Raw genomic sequence first — 17,513 nt, 5'->3', positions numbered from 1 at the left:
GCTAGAGCGATGTAACCGCGGAAATATTTGAATGCGTGCCAAATGGGTTGCGTATTCAGAGAGGAAACTGCCGTCAGATGCGGTACCTTTCCCATACGCCTCCCGGCCACTCAAGATATATGAAAAGGAAAAAGTTCTAACTTTCTAGTAACCGGTGAAGTGCACGAAACGAGTGCGGAGCAAATTTCGTTTAGTGAACTAAATCAGGGCTGAAAACTCTCGCCGTTCATGAATGCGCGCTGGTTTCCTGTATATCACCGTGATGCTGTATGGGCGACCTCTTTTTTTTTCTGTTAATGCGTGCTGACGTTCGCGTAAATGATACAAGAAAGCGCTCGTAATACTATACAATTCAATATGTTGCCTGAAAGCTGATATCAAAATAAGACAATAAAAAGGTGCAGGAAAGCTTTGCACTGGTCAAATTGCACTGACGCAGATCCGTCACGCTTGTCAATGGAAGAAATGTGTTTGAGTTGTGTACCGACAGGAAACAGATGGAATGCCTAGATTTCAGCGTCCGAAGAGAGAGGGAGGGAGAGAAAGGGAGAAATTTTGGTTGGCTGACATTTACATGTAAAGTTCATATAGACTAGATCGTCTGCAGATTGCATCTATGTCAATACTGGTACTCTAATGCGCAGCCATGTACAGGGGCGACGGAAAGAAACGCGAACAGTGCGGCACCTACGTTCTCTGCTTTTTCGTTTTCCTTTTGAAGCTGTTGTAGCCTGTGGTAATAAGAAGCCACTAGAGTCATCCATGATACAATCAAGGATCACTATAGCATCGTTGTATTGCCATCAAGGTCAGATCGCGGTGAAAACACCGCACCGTGCTGTTGGCGTTTCTTTCCACCGCCTCCCCCCCCCCCCCCTCCGCCGTAACTGCGCTGACTGTAACACTGGTGAACTTAGCGGATTACGCACCTAACAACTACGCATTACATATCACACCATTATCCATAGGTGCCTTTTGACCTCGATTGCATGGGATCTGCCAAATCACCAATTCACATAATTTTTTTACCATTGGATGCCACGAATGCGCCTGTAATTTCTTGGCACTATATACGATACCGTGACAAAACACCAAGTCACCGCTTTTACGCACTATTCGTTGTTGACAAAATTCGTATGCTCATTCCTCTTAGTAGTCTCTCAAAGCTCATGCCTAGTTGTATACAGTGAGGCGTACGCGTCCTTCGCTGTGTATTGGCATTTGGATTACCATGTCGCAGAGTGTATACGCGTATTGTATGCACTTGAGCGTGATCATGGAACGGAATGATCATGAAGGGGTGCACATAAAAAAAGAGAATGGTATTCCATTTCAGCATCTAGCGCACAACACAAGACGAGGAAAAGTTGAAAACCGAACAATGACAAGCGCTATCTTCGTTCGGCTTTCAATCTGTCCTCGCCTTGTGTTGTGGGCTAGGTGCTGAAAGAGAACGGAGAATGCAACAGTGCTTGGCTCGAGTATCCCTTCTTCGCCTCAGTCGCGCAGCTTAATTTCATGCTTAGTCCTCTTCACGTATACTCCACCCCATCCATATGATAATCTTCGTAGAAAATTAACTTGGGCTTTATAAGAGAAGTCCTGGCTGCATGCACAACCATACATGCACAACTCACGCACTCATTCGTGGACGTGGTTATTCGCTATCGTAACGGGAACCGGGCGACCATCTCAGTACACGACAGCGCCGCATACGTTGTAGGTTGACGTCGACGTTCGTTGATGCTATCACGCGATGTGAGAGGTGCAAAACACTTTGTGTAGGCTAGTTAACAATGGCGTGGCGCACAAGGTGCGTCTGTTCATGACCTGAGAGAAACGGACCGCGCGACGCATGGGTGATCGCCGAGGTCACTGCACAAAGTGCGCCGGATGTTCATTCTTCGCAGCTGGAGAGGAAGCGGGTAAGTAAGAAAGAGTGCGAATCACCGTTCTGAAAATGAATGTCATCACCGTATTATTATGGCCATCAAAATTACGGACTCTCTCTCTCTCTCGCTATCTCTCTCTTTCTCATTAGTATTTTTTATTATTATGCCAGTATATTTTTAAGGCTTTAAGGAGAGGCAGCCTCTCCTTAAAGACGCAAGGAGAGTCTTGGGAAGCAGCACAGTGCCTGCCTCAAGGTTGAAGTACTTAGGAATTTCGCCAAAGGAAAGCGAGCCATGGTAATCGCGCTAGCAGCAAACTTCTTTTATCCCAAGTCACCACTGCAGGCCCGACAAGCACGCGCGCAATCCGAAAGGCCGGCAAAACATACATTTATTACGAGCTAAAAGGCACGCGGCCTCCTTAATGGGGCCGACGAAAGCCATATTGTTGACACTGCGGCCCTCCCATCACTCAACGCTCCATCGCGCCGCATTCTCCACGGCAGCATCCCAACAAGGCAAAAAGCCGCGAGCATGCACTTCTTAGCCGGACCACCGACTCATTTCCCGCGAAAAAAGAGCCCATTGCGCAATCTAATAGGTCTAGCTAGTTCGCACCCTCTCCTATTAGATTACACCGTTGCTCAATGCCGTCTCCACCACGCGTAAGCACGCGCCCCGATGGGGTGTGAGCACGATGCGCGAGCGAGCGCATATCCTGCGCCTCGCGGCATATGCATGAATAGCTGGCTGGGCGACCATTAAAAGGCACATCCTCGAACTCGCCGACACGGGCGCGTGCGCTCACTTCGTGGTCCGGTCGGCCTGGCGGTGAGGGCTCGGTCGCGAGGCATAAACACGCGCCACAGGAAGGAGGAGGAAGAGGAGGAAGAGAAGAAGAAGGGTCGAGGAGCATGCAGATCGAGCGGCCGCGAATTGCTAAGATTGCCCCATCCTCCTCTGAGAAACTGTTGCGCGGCCTCCGCTAGCCTTCGACTCAATTGAGGAGGTAAATGAGGAGAAGAACGGCAGCCGCGTCGGTCGGGTGAGCGAGCGAGCGAGCGGGAAGCTCGTAGTACGTACGAACACTACGCGCTCTTTCTCTCTCATCGTACTCGGCTTGCAAACGTGCGCGCGCGTACGACGTTGCCTCGGAGCGAAGAGTCCGACGCGCCGCGGTTGCAGAACAAGCCTTCGAAAGCCGCCCCGCCGACGACGACGACGCAATCTTCGACGCAACAACGACGAGTGTGCCCCTCCTCACCCTCTTCTTGTTCCCTCTCCTCCGAGCCGCCCACGGTTTCTGGCGGGACGCCACTCGGAACAGAAGAGCGTAGATGAGGGGCCCTGCCTCTCACGGCAATATTTACGCGCGGCAGCAACCAGCTGAGCGGCAGCGGCGCGGGGATTTAAAATAACTGCCCGTCCCCTTTCGCTGCGCTTGCCACCGACCAAGACGACGACGCGTCAAGAGTGGGGGGGAAGTCGACTCTTTTTTCACGAATCGGGACGACCGACGTACGGAGACAGCTGGTCTAGCGTCGAGAGCACGCCTGGAGGGCACTTCATCCGGCGTCCTTGGCCCACACCAGCCGACTGACTCGTGGCGTCTTCGCGCGGGCAAGACCCGGGGCCTGGCGTTCTTCGATTCCTGTTTCGAGAGCAGAAGGGACATGACGCCGACCAGTGCGGTGTCAGTGGTGACGGCCAGTCCTCACGGAATAATGTGTTGCCGTCCTATCGTGGCAGTCCTCCTATTCACTCTGTTCGCAGTGTTGGCCTGTGCGCCCGCGCACGCGGCGGCCGCCGCCTCCCCACAGCACGCGGATTCTCAACCCACAACGACTTCTCCGCAGGCGTCAAAGTTCACGCGCTGGTCCCGCGCGACCAACACGCGCGAGCGGCTGTCTGCGGCGCTTAGCGGCGACCAGCCGGTGTTCATAGAGGCCGACGTGGTGCTGAACAACGGCATTCCCGTGCTGGAGCCGCCCCGTGGACGCCTGTGGGACGTGACGCTCAACGAGCTTCTCTACCAGGTCACCCAGAAGCCCAAGCGGGTGACGCTCAAGCTGAACATGAGGAGTACCGAGGTGCTGCCCGAGGCGTTCGGAGTTCTCATGGTGGCCTTGACCGAGGTCAGCCTTCTTCCCTTTCCCTCTAAAGACGGGACCACATAACCACTTCATACTTAACGAAGCCCATTTCGCTCTCAGTTTTGTCCATATACAGTTTTCAGCTGTTCTCGTTTAATATGAAGATATCGGTACGCACGACATGGTCGGACTTGTTTATACACAAGATTGTTCGAGCGAATGTGAATGGTGTGTCATGTATGCTAAGGCTTACGCGGAGTATTAATCCTAACATCAGAGAGCACAGGAGGGACGCAAGACTGTACAAGTAGACAAGACAGGCGCTGTTATCCCTCTGCAGGAGAATGGATAATCGGGTTAGTTGACTTAATATAGGTTCGTGGTGTCAGAGTAGAAACACACATGTAGGACACATACGAGAGAGGCATAACGGTGTGCACAGAGTGGTTATCAATCCGTCGAGCTGTATCAGAATCTGATAAGGCTGATGCGATCTCCGTCACAGTAAGATAACACTTGGTACACGGGAGTACAAGCACACACGACGCGGTGGTGCTAGACGCAACAAGCATAGTGTAGCGTCTCGCTTGTCTGTAACAGTGTGTTTGCCTTCCCGTACATCGGGTACCCGCCTTTATGTCACTGCATGGGATCGCGGAAACTTTATCGAAATCCTGATTAAGCTCAACGGATTCTCACTCATTATTTTGCTTTGTGTGCAGCTCTTCTAACGCTTAAAGCCTTTTGGAAGCATCCACATGCTCCATTATAGGATGCGGCAGAGATTGATTGCACTGACGTAGCCATTTTGTAGTATTAGTACGGTAGGAAACTGTAGGTTCGTGTCTCTACGAGCATGTTATCAGAACATCGCAAGCCAGTGTTGTCGTTATTATGGCATACATATCAATGACGTTTCGGTTGCACCTTTATAACGTTGTCGCAAACGGGCCATCTGCTGAAGCGAAAATGCTACGTCGATGATATGGCAGCCAGCATGTTCTAGCAACAGTACGTGAAGGCTATCAATACATTGTCTGCATGTGTTCGCGCTACGTGCCAAAAACAAGCAGCCACCTTGCGCATGTTGTGGTCCTCTCGTTTTCCCAGATTTTTTTTTTTTTCGAGTGCAATGTTATTGGGGGCTTGAGGCAACAACAACCAGAGCAAATGCGTACACTTGCCCTATACTAGAGTACAGAAAGTGTAGAGGGTATAAGACGGGAAATCATGTCAAGCAGCTTTGAATTCCTGTCCATACAGCCTTCTCGCAATCTCACTTCATTTCTGTTTTTTCTAAGTAGCATATCGTTGTATATGAACACTGCATCATTGTATATAACATGATATAACCTTCACGATGGCGAATGCTTGGGATAAAAGTATGAGAAGCCCTGGCAAAAGCTCAGCAGTGAATGACGCTGATGCCAGGGATTGCGCGGAACAGGGGTTCTAGCTGCTAGCGCAATATAGTCTTGGCATGGCACGAAGGACGAATTCTCCACATCGAGGGGCCCATGCACACTGCATGGTCCGACTCGCGTATACCGGCCCACCACGTATACGGTTTCCTGCATACGTTGCTAGATGGAACGCTAGACGATAGTGTGTGCAAGAGTTGCAAGTGTGACGGTCCAGCCAACACGAAGTGATGGAGATTACGCAAGCGTGCCGAAATTATTTCGGCTTCGAAAAGTCACCATTTTAAGAACGCGCAGCGTTAAATTCTGTAATTCATATTAGGTACGCTCTGGGCAGAGATAACTTGCTTTTCATGCAATGCTTAAAAAAATTGTTAAAGAAGTAGGGTAGAACGTAACAATATGGCGTCAAGATAATTTTGAGAGCCACGGCCACGATGACTGGAATAGTCAATTTCCAAGGCATAGCGGAACGATCACAATTTCTTTACCGACCGGAATTTCTTTACGATTTCTTGTATAGAAAAATTTACGGGATGTCCTTGATGGCCCTCGCGTGCAGCTGATTAATGAAATGAGCTCTTCCTGAGCATTTCATCAAAGATAACCTTCATTTTTGTAAGAAAACTCCTCCACCAGCGTCAGCCTTCGTGTGTACTTGCAGAAACTACGTTTCCGCTTCAATTTGTATACTGACTCACCTTTGAGGTGCCAAGCTAACCTCCAGTTTAGCTATAGCTCAGCGTAGAGCGAATGTACGTTGGACGTGAGAGGTGAGGGATTCGATTCCTAGACCATCGAGAATTTCCCAACCCCGAAGCTTTCGAATATGTATGGCTCAGCGCTGCACTAAAGTGGGAACCAGAATTCCCTTTCGCGGTCGCCCGATGATTCCCTCCTGTCGCAACAACATACGAAGTGTGTCGTCATTGGAAGTGTTCACTTGGGACTGTAATTTAATTCAGGCTGAAACATTGTACCGGTGAGTTCAGCATTCATTTCCATTTTGCATTAATTTGGAGGTACAGACTCCCCGCTTTAAAATGGCTGCTATAGCTCTACGGGCCCGGAATAAGCCATACAGACTGCAGTGCTATTTCCTAAAAGCACGCACTAGTGCTTCGAGCAGCACGAGATCTTTATACTTATATTTAGATCTGTCCAGGGACTATAGCTTTATATATTAAGACGGCAGAAACATTTGGTATTCTAAAGCATTATCATGACAAACCATGGAAATATTACCGGATAGCCGACAACTACCCTACATGCACATAGTGCAGTTGTTTTCCATACCGCGCGAAAGGTGTTTTCTTCGATCATATTTGCCATGGCAGCCATAGCATGTCTACATCATAAATATTAGCCTAAATTCCAACTGTTACACGCGAGGTATGCTATTGAAAAGCCATTTCAGGCGTATGAAAATTTTGTAGGCCCCACGGTATACTGCTTGAGAGCATTCGCAAAGTCATGACAACATGAAACCTTTAAGCTATATACTTTTTTGTCAATTCAAAATGCCCATTTCCCCTTCCCAGTACAGGGTAGCGAACCGTAGTTCTTCCTTGTTAACCTTCCTGTCTTTCTATCTCTCTCCCTCTCAAAATGCCGCAATAAGTTCCTAAAGTAGTTGCAACGTACGTCATAGTTTTGAACGGTCTTGTAGTTAGACGTTAGTTCAGGAGGCGAAGCTAAAGAGCGCATTTTCGTACACGCCTACGCTCTACTCGAAGGCAAAACGACCGTTCTTGTGCGTGTGAACTGTTCCTCGTCCATATCCGTTCCACTTTCCGCACCTCAGCCGCGACTGACCGCTGGACCTGTGTCGCCAAGGGCACGGGCAATTGACAGGTATTAGACTGCAGTAAGAGGCCCGAGGCAGTACGTAACGGCCAATCTGTCGCTGCAGGCCAACTGGGTTAAAGGTTCGTTGAAGACGCACGCCCTGTGTCGACACAGCGGGTAGCCGATCGAGGCCACGGTGAAGAGCAGCCCCCACGCAGCTTGTTTCTCTTTTTGCTGGCGCCCCCCTTTTTCGGCGCATGTGGCCCCCAAGAGCGCGCGCGCGCGCGCGCGCGCGCGATGTTTCAAAACTGTGTGCGCCGCGCGTCCCCCGCGCCTTCGCCGTCATCGCGGCCGTATACGGCATAAGTGGGCGAGTCACCGCCGCAATGGGCGCTTCTTCTTGCTCCTCCAATTGCCATCAAAGGGGCAGCCGTGTCGGGCAATTAGCCACGCGGTTCTTCGTCTTTCCCTCCCCTCATACTCCTCTCTCTCTCCTCAGCAGCCCTTCTTCAATTCGACTCTTCTCTCGCACCAACAACATCCTTACTGCTTACCCTCGCCACGAGCGATCTTCCACACTAATTACTCGCGCCTGCTTGCCTGTTGCGCGTTTGCCACCCCCCCCCCCCCCTTATCCGCTGTGAGGCTACAGGAAGGGGGAGGCACACGAGACCACTGCAACATGTGTGTATGTGTGCAGGGCGAGGCCGCCATGGTGGCCGCTGGTGATCATATCCTTTCCTGCCGTGGCTCTAAAGCAACCGCTCTCTGTCCCTTCTTGAAGTCCTGAGATGCCGCCCACACTCGTGACTCACAATAACAAGCGCCGCGCCGTCTCAAGCGAACGGCGTGTTTGCAAACGCGAAGAGCTCAACTCCAAGCCGACTGTCGCGACGGTCGCGACTGTAGCTGTCTCGGTACAGCGATACGTCAGTGTCGGCGGGCGCGGACATTCGAAAAGCAGCGTCGGTGCCGGAAGGCGGGAAAGTCGATACGCTCGCTGTCGCGCAGCCGTCACGACACGCCTGCCAGCGTTTTAGATGTTGGTAAGGGGCAACGTCTGGTGCCAGCGAATGTGTGTGTGCGTATCGCATTAACACGTGCGCCACAATCGCAGTCCCTTGTATCTCGGGGGTTCCCGACACGGATTTTGTGCACGTTCGCGCCACCATCCATGTGTTCTGATTTGTTCTAGATACAACGCTGGGCAAAGTGAATTATGTTTGCAGTGACGGAAAAGGAGTACGAAACATGTAATGTTCAAATACGGTGATACTTCGAAAATCAGATCAGCTCACGGTAACGAAGTTTCGATGGCGGTCTAGCTTCAAAATGCTGAATATATAGAAGCGGCCAAAGTGCGTTGCGATACCGATACAATCTCATTATTTCCTTGCTTAGGTGCTCCATATAGAGGTGTGATAGATAGATACGCCAACGGTCTTCGAGGACTTTCAAGACCATGAAGTGAGCGCACGCGCACGTGTCGATGAGCTTGAGGATGCGCCTTTAAGTTGTCTCCCAGCTATAGCTATGCAGAATTGTTGCAGGCAGGGGTAGATTCAGCCTTCCACCCCTCTTCCAAAATTTTCAGTTTTGCATATACACACGCACGCATACAAATGCACGCACGAACATACATAAGGGTGGTTAACCCCCCCCCCCCCCCTAAAAAACCTCTGGCTATGCCCATGCTATTCAGCTATAGTGTGTTTCTGGCAGCCGTATATAATGCAGAGGGATGCATTCTCCGACAGATTCTGGAAGTGTTTGCCTGCTCCAGAGAACAAGCGGGACGCACAGACGAAATGACAATTATGACACATGCAAGCATATAGACAGACATTCATGTAGAATGCACAGGTCATTACACGCCACAAACACATGTGCTCGCATATCAGCCGCAATGAGAGAGTCTTGCCAACCCTGCAATGTCAAAACGTTCAGCATGGAGCAACCAGCCAACTGAAAACAAGAACGTGACGACACTCATTGCTTCATTTTTCATTGCGCAGCCAGGAGGAAATCCCGAATTGAGAGTAGGCGTTCTATCGTAATTCAGTGATGCCTATTACACTCCTTAATCGCTTCTCTGACAACCACTTTTGCGACTGCTTTGAACGCATGGGAGGTGTTTGTCACGCGCGAACAAAACACGGGAATTCCTAACGTACGAAAGCAAAACAAAGACGGACAAAGTTAATGCGCCTTATTACACAATGTTCGTGGCTCGCGTTGGAGAGCGGCCAGATCAAGAGCTGTTATCTTTCATGGTTCGAGACCAGCCAGCCCTATTGCATCAAATGGGGCACACGCCGCACCACTGACGCTACAGCGCTCGGGGCTTTGGCGCTAGTCCAGCCACGGCAGGCAGACAAATTGCTCTTCGGTCGTCAATGCGTGCTCGCTCGCGTGGATACAAGCAACCATGCGAACTGTTACAAAGCTCCCGAGACATCTCCTGATTCCTCGTACCGGAAATAGCCTATCAAACAGGAGAGGGGGGGGGGGGTCTTCTAAAGTGTACTGCATATACGTGGATCAAACGCCACCTGTGGGCTATAACATATCCATCGTAAAGTAATGCCGCTTACCTCTCCCCGCCACCCTTTTATATTTCCGTACATCAAAGGCGACCCGCTCATGCCGACTGCAAGTTAAATCTGTGCAGTCATAAGGCTCACGACATCGAGCGAAATGTAGACTCTTGTTTTCCTCTAGCAGTTGGTGCATACGTAATGACTTTTGTTTAGCCCTTTGATGCACGTCTGTATGCGTCTATATGATCTTGAAGCCAGCAGGTGTGAAACGCCTCAAGGACTCAGTGACACGCGAGGCGTGCCGGAAGGCCTTAATCTTCTGCCTCCAGGAAAACGTAGCATCCTTAGCTGTATAGTCTCAAACTGCGATGAACGGAATTGTTGAGGCTTGGCAGGAAGGGATCAGTTAGACTTATCAGACGTGTTCTGGCACTGCTATCCATACCATTCATCATCATAAGCGTTCGAGGCTCTGCTACTCGATCTGGTTAAGCAGAGTGCTTTTGAATAAACTGTTGCTAAAGGTATCACTTGTCCTTTTGTATGTGTGGAAGGGGGGGGGGGTTACTTTTCCGTAGTTTGTGACGATTGATGTCATAGGCGTGCGCACAAGGTGGGCAGGCTCCTCCCCCCCTCCCCTAACTATCTGAGGGGGGGGCGACAAGTCTGCCCCATACCTTTATTCAGTCAGACCTGTCCCAAGAGCAACGTTACGGCCATGAAGGTATGGACGATATTGACGGCCGAGGACCACTGATGTTGCATTCCAAGAGCTGTTTATTTCTCATGTTCACCCATGGAAAGCCGGGGACCAAAGACAGGCAGCTGTGGGAAGCACGTCATCGCTTCATTTTCATTCTTACATCCACATCGAGGCTTAGGGTGGCAGTGAATAATATATGTTGCTCTACAAATGAGGAGTCTGCAGGCATAAAATGAAATTCGTTCGACGGGGGTGATTGGAGATCGTAGGGGGCAGCCTTCGTCCTGCAGAGGATATAAAATAGGATGATGATGATGATGATGATGATGATGGGGATGATGATGTTGCATTTCTCTCCAATGATTCTCTTAGCTGTATGGTGATCGAGCTGCCTTCATGTGGCTGTTTTGTCAATGTAAAAAAAAAAAAGACAAGCCCCTAGGTTATCTTCATTGTTTGCTCAGGAACGATATACTACAACAAACATTGGGCACTTGCTCCAACGCCATACACCCCTCTCCATCTTCTTCCTTGAATGTGCCCTTATATACTTGTAAGTATAACATTGTTGCGACAGATTATGCAGATAAGTTACGTTGGCACTCCTAATGTTCTTAAGGTCACGTACAAGCCATTGCACCACTCGCAAGGGCAGTAACCTCCACGAGTTCCCGCTAAGCCATCCTTTCGTTTCGCTACAAAGGTTGCGGATGCTCTCCACATGTGCGGCAAGGGAGCACGTATAGTGTTCCGCCCCGGAGGATTTGAGAAGTCGAGCGTAAATGAGGCGATAAGTCAAAGAGCGGGAGATGTGGAGCAAGCGTAGGTGTCTTCACTGGCACCGTTGGAAATGCAAGTGCGAAGAGAAAAGAAAAAACAATCAAACTCCCACACAGGAAGCGAGAGAGTCTGGCTCCGTCTCTTCAAATCTCTGCACCGCTGTGGGCCTACCATGGCGCGCAGCTTCGTAGCCCTCTCTATGAATGCATAATATAAAAGCACACTGAGCCAACCCGAGCGTGTCATCTAGATGATTTAGCCGTCGTTTTCTTACACTTAAAAAAAAAAGAAAGATATCAGTCGAAGATGGAACGGGTGTGTGTGTGTGTGTGTGTGTGTGTGTGTGTGTGTGTGTGTGTGTGTGTGTGTGTGTGTGTGTGTGTGTGTGTGTGTGTGTGTGTGTGTGTGTGTGTGTGTGTGTGTGTGTGTGTGTGTGTGTGTGTGTGTGTGTGCGTGTGTGCGTGTGCGCGCTTTATGAATTGTTGGTTTTGTGAACGAAGATAGGTTTAGCTCTGTTTCCCGATATATACACCAAAGGCTGCGTTTGGGGCGACCGACTCCTGAGTTGATAAGATCCACGTTTCAACACTCTTGTTGGTTGATAAGATAATGCGCTCCTCCGCCCGCCCCGCAGTGCTCAGATGACGCATATGTCTACCGCACTTTCTCAAACCAAGAACGCAAGGCCTTACGAGCGTTCCTACTGTAGTTTGTACAGTTATTAAGAATCAAAGAAATAACATCAGCTTGCAAACCTCTTTCTCATTTTAACAAGCTTTACTCTCACATGTTGGCCTGCATTAACTTTGGTTGACCTGTTGGGCTTTAATGTCTTATTCACTCTTTCTCCATCTTTCTAGCGTCCCCCCTATCACTGGATGCATGATTTATCTATTTCATGTAGTGTTTTCATGCAAGGTTAAGTAACGTGGAATCATGATCATCATCATCTTCGGTATCATAAACAGCCGTGCTCTGCAAAATGCCAGAAAGAAAGGGAGAGAGTGAAAAAATTCGGCAGACCCCACGTACCGTGAGAGTCGATGTTATGCGAAGCATGAGGGGGGTAGGTGACTGTGGCGGAACTTTTTTTACTGAGGGACAACGTTACAAAATGGCGCTAAAGATTTGTATAAATTGTATATGCACACATATATATGTTGAAGAGCCGCATATGTGTTATATAGCCAGTTGTTTACAGTTGGGTAACGCTGCCAATGGAAACGTGGGTATTACCAACACCAGAAGCGGAAAGCTGATATGTAGTGCTTATACGTGTCCCGAGAACGCACGCACGTTTCACGAACCCGTGTGCATGTGTGCAAGACGTTATTGACAGTTCTTGAACAAGGGCATCATCACCGTGATCAGTGAGCACCAGCAGCTGGTCATGACTTGTTATAGGATCCAGTCGTGATCGTCGTGACGAGGGATCCATGTGTAGTGAAGTATGTCGTATAGTAGAGCTGTTGGAATTCGTGGATGCCTCGGTGTTTCGTCGACAAATTGTCTGTCGACAGAGCCGGCGACATGTCAGCACCTGAAGCCACCCTTCGCGTTGGTGAAGTATAGGCCGTCGAGGCTGGTAGGCCTGGATAATGCTATGTAGGCCAACATCAGTGGATGGTGTTTGTCGTATTCGTAGACTACCTGGGCGTATGCGGCCTACGAATTCGCCTAGTCTACAAAGCGGCTGTCAATCAATCTGGCATCATCCTCGGTCAGCATGAGGCCATCGCCCAGCCTCGTAAGAAATGAAAAGGACACTGCGTCGTTCTGGTGGACGAAGTGCACTTTACGGTGCGGTGATGTGGATATTATATGTAACTTTCGTTAATGTATTCCTCCGGGGTCGAGCAGTGCTTCAATATAGCTTGCTGAATCATAGGAATACTAACGTAATGTTTATTAGACTGCTATAAAAGCGGAGCCAACACTGGAACCACAGACGTTAATCTGATATGACGCCTGTATAGTAGGAGTACGCATAGTAGGAGTACCATGTAGTGTTTATTGCTTTCTTGTAAAATTAGATAGCCAGCACCACAACCACAACTGACGTTGCACCGATATTACGCCTGCGTAGGCTGTCTTTCCAAACCAGTTTATAGACCTGGCGTGGCTCAGTGGTAGAATACCTTATTGCCACGCAGAATGCTTGGGTTCCATTCCTGCTCGGATCCTAATTTTTATTCTTTCCATTCGTTGAGTCAACGCTGCCGATGTTGGTTTTCCTTAACGCTCTAGATTTAAGTTACCAATGTATGTTCTCGCCGTTCCTGGGTAGATATAAACTGTCTATCACCTGTGGCGCATACCCGTACACCGCGGCCCGTGGTAAACGGGTATGTGCCACACGTGTCTAGTGGAAAGGGTTTGATGACGTACGCTACAAGATTTTAACGTTATTCATGTCATGACCCGGCAATCATATTCGTCAAATCCTCTTACCCTCCCATGCAAATTTTGGTCTACACCAAGTTAAGGAGGCCGTCATGAGAGCACCCAGACGTAGGCGGCTAGATAGATAGATAGATAGATAGATAGATAGATAGATAGATAGATAGATAGATAGATAGATAGATAGATAGATAGATAGATAGATAGATAGATAGATAGATAGATAGATAGATAGATAGATAGATAGATAGATAGATAGATAGATAGATAGATAGATAGATAGATAGATAGATAGATAGATAGAAGATAGATAGATAGATAGATAGATAGATAGATAGATAGATAGATAGATAGATAGATAGATAGATAGATAGATAGATAGATAGATAGATAGATAGATAGATAGATAGATAGATAGATAGATAGATAGATAGATAGATAGATAGATAGATAGATAGATAGATAGATAGATAGATAGATAGATAGATAGATAGATAGATAGATAGATAGATAGATAGATAGATAGAATAGATAGTAGATAGATAGATAGATAGATAGATAGATAGAAGATAGTAGATAGATAGAAACGCTCAAAGTGCCAGAGGTTCGCTAAGAAATGCTTCGCATTTAAAATGAAGCAGTGGCAGCTATAGGGAGGTCAACCGGAAGAGAAGCCGCGGCTTTGCTACCTTATATACAGTAACCAGCACATTACATGTGCTGTTGTCTGCCCTTCCGTGCATTTCCGCGAATGCATGTGTGCACGTATGCAACTACGTATGTGTTGTATCATAGCCGGACTGGTGGCCATAGCCATAGCCATTACCGGATTCTCCAGTCCGGCCATGGTTGTGTCCAACCATGACGGCAAATCGTTGGAGGTCCCATTCGTAAAAAGCACGTTTCATAAGCGGACGAAAGAACCAGTGGAATAGATTTACTCAGCCAGCCACTCAATTGACATGGTCCTTCTGAGCAGCTACTGTTCTGAACACCCTTTTATTGATATGCACACAACACTAACCCAAGCTGTACACGGGGTGACCCATATCATTTCGGTGAGGAATTCTATGAGAGGCTGTCGGGAATGACACGTGAGGCTGTATTCTCGTCGCGCTCGGCATCCGCATCTGTGGTGCTGCACAGAACTAAATAAAGCCTGCCCTTCAGTGTAGACAAACAGCCTCGGAGCGTTACACGCATGGCCCGTTCTGCTACGCGCCCTTCTGGCCACGGTCCCGTTCTTGCCGGAAGAGGCGCCGGGCGCGTTCATCTTCTCCGAGCCAGTAGGGCGCGGGCTTTGTTTACATTCCGTTTGTGGGAGAGCCTTGTGTTCCTTTTCGCGGAAAAGCGTCGTAACGCGTGCCCCCTTCCCCGCCGCCGGGTTGTGCATGCCACGGCCGCGAGGAAGTCTGTCTCTAGGTTCAATGCCCCTGGCTCCGTTGAATAACGGCCGAAGAGCTAAGGGCCGTGGTGCCGCGGCAATGACTTGTGCATGTGGGCGTGAAGAAGACCCCGTGCGGAGCACGCCCTGAATCGCGGGTGGGCGCCGTACAGCGGATGCGATTTGGAACTTGTCAGGATATCTTGGCCACACGCGGGGTAAATGACGATGAAGGGACGAGCAGAGCTATTTTGCATATTGACAGCCAGGATACGTTGATCAGAGACGCAGGAAGAAGGGCGGAGAAAATGCTGGCACTGTCGATGGTACGGTTGCCATAGCTGGTCTGCAGGCGTTACTTTGACTGGTCTGATGAAGGAGTGTCTTGTGGAATCTGTTGGACTGTGCCTAGTGGACAGAGCTGGTGGTGTCACTGTAGCGAAGGCCGGCTTGCAGGAGGGGACGGGAGCGCTCCGACTGACCCTTGGCATGTCCGTATAAGATGGTATGCATCTAGTTTCACGTTGAGATGACAGTCGGTGTAAAGGCCACCCCAGCCCGAGGCCTCCTAAGCACGTCTTCCTCTGCCCCAGTAAGGTGAAGGGGGAGGAAGCAGACACTCCGAAGATGTAATTGTATGCTTTTCATACAGCCTGCTCGCCACAAACGGTCCTCAGTCGACCATACTGAGTGGGAATCTATGAAGAAAACTTTGGCTCCATCACCTTGGTGTGATACTTCAACTTTCAGTCAGCGTTAAAACACTACTTAGGTGCAAACTCATGCATGCTGTACTGTATGTGGAATACCGAGACGCCCAGTGCGGAAGAACACGCATTTCTTTTACTGAAAACACTTGTCACATGGGACCGTAACCTGGGAGCGCGTCCGTACTAGCGTTCCTGTTATCATTTCATGTAAGTGCAATACTTTCACAAGTAATGCACAGCAACTTTGAAAACAAAAACACCATAAAATTTTGCCATTCGAAACCAACGCTTCACACATTTAAACGTAGATGAAACGCTAGGTCGTCTTATATAAAATTGAGAGTTTTCTTTGACTTCACTGAGCATTCGCAACGTGCCAAATGTGACCCTGCAATCACTCGACCTTTTTTATTTGTTTACTTAACAAATTCTCGACAATGTGAGTGGAATGAACAAACTGGAACAAAAAATGTATCAGTGCAATTCTCGCCTAAGTGCGATGGGTCGATCTGTTCTTGTCGCGCAGTCCTTTTTCGACCTCAAACTGTCGCTCGTCGGTCCTTTGCAGGAACGCTTGCCTCTCGAGGTAGCCGTCCTTGCCTTTGTTGTGGTTCAGCAGGTCTTCCGCGATGCCCTCGCTCCACTTGTAGCTGTCCCAGTCGCGCTTCCATTTCTCCGGTGTGTTCATCTTTTGCTTCTAGTTCATCAGTCGATTCAAGACACTCGCCACTCCTACCGACTTCCTGAGAGCAAGTGCGTTTGTCGGCTTGGCATCTCCTGCTCCTTCGTGTTTCTCGAGCAAGAGCGCTTCGTTCGAGTCCGCCGCCACCTCCTTGTCGACCTCGACGACTTCACCCGCAAAGTCCAGCAGCTGAGTGATTCTGACCCTTTTCTCGGGTACTGCAGCGACCAGTGAAGTAGCGCCTGAGGTACACGCTTCTCCGGAGTCTGGAACGGCAGCCCGTTTCTTGGGAACGTTGTCGACGTCTCGCGTGAAGTCGAAGCGAAGAAGGTCCGCTTTCGCTTTCTCCTCTTGGACAACGCTGTCGTCGGCTTCCTTCGCGCCCTCCTTGCCCCAGACCACGTTACTTGTGTCATCCCGTGCCACGTCTTCGTTTGCGTCGCAGACGGTGCCTCCTTTGCCTCCCGGACGCGACGTGACCTCCTCCTTCTTTCCCTTCAGCTGCTTCCGGCGGGTCGTAGCGACAGGTCGCTCTCCATCGTCACTCTCGGTCTCCGCGTCACAGTCGGAGGTGTCGCTGTCTTCGGCCGATGGAACGTAGTCTTCATCCTCGCTTTCTGAGCTATCGGCGTTTCCTATCAGATCCGACGTTGACATGCTGTCGTTCGCGATCTCGACAGAAGCACTAAAATGGCAGCTTGCTTGCTTGTTCCTTAGAGCTGGCTCCTACCCACTATGGCGGACGGCGACAAATTCATACAATCAATTCTTTGCCAATCCCCCAGGGTGGGTATGAGCCATAGCAGAGGAAACGAGAACAACAACATCACCGTTGCGGGAAACTTCTTTTTGCCTTCCTTTACTGGCTCTTTTGGCCAACGTTTCAGCGGCAAAGCATTGGGGATTGCCTATAGACCTTGCGTCTAAATGCAGAAAGAGACGCAGGCACGCGCAACCATCTAATTTTTTTTTTCCTTCAAATCAAATCATATGTTTGTTTCATTTTCTATACGCAGATAACAAACACTTGTCGGACCTGTAGCCGAAGGCTAGTTGAAGTTCCGATAAAAACAATACCTAAGAAATCCTAGCCCAGAAGAGACTAAAAAGCAGCGGGAGT

At 49.3% G+C, this 17,513-nt stretch overlaps 1 protein-coding gene across 1 annotated transcript in view; it reads left to right on the top strand.

Annotated features, from left to right (window-relative positions):
- Positions 1-3,123: 3,123 nt before the first annotated feature.
- Positions 3,124-17,513, top strand: part of LOC119390046 (uncharacterized) — a 32,458-nt gene continuing 18,068 nt past the window's right edge. Inside the window, exon 1 of the mRNA XM_037657567.2 lies at positions 3,124-4,027. Coding sequence (XP_037513495.1) covers positions 3,566-4,027 — 462 coding nt within the window. The 5' untranslated portion in view covers positions 3,124-3,565. The remainder of the gene's footprint in view (positions 4,028-17,513) is intronic.

This window comes from Rhipicephalus sanguineus, chromosome 4, assembly GCF_013339695.2.
Source record: "Rhipicephalus sanguineus isolate Rsan-2018 chromosome 4, BIME_Rsan_1.4, whole genome shotgun sequence".
Lineage (NCBI taxonomy): Eukaryota > Metazoa > Arthropoda > Arachnida > Ixodida > Ixodidae > Rhipicephalus > Rhipicephalus sanguineus.
This window is presented reverse-complemented; position numbering and strand designations above follow the sequence as displayed.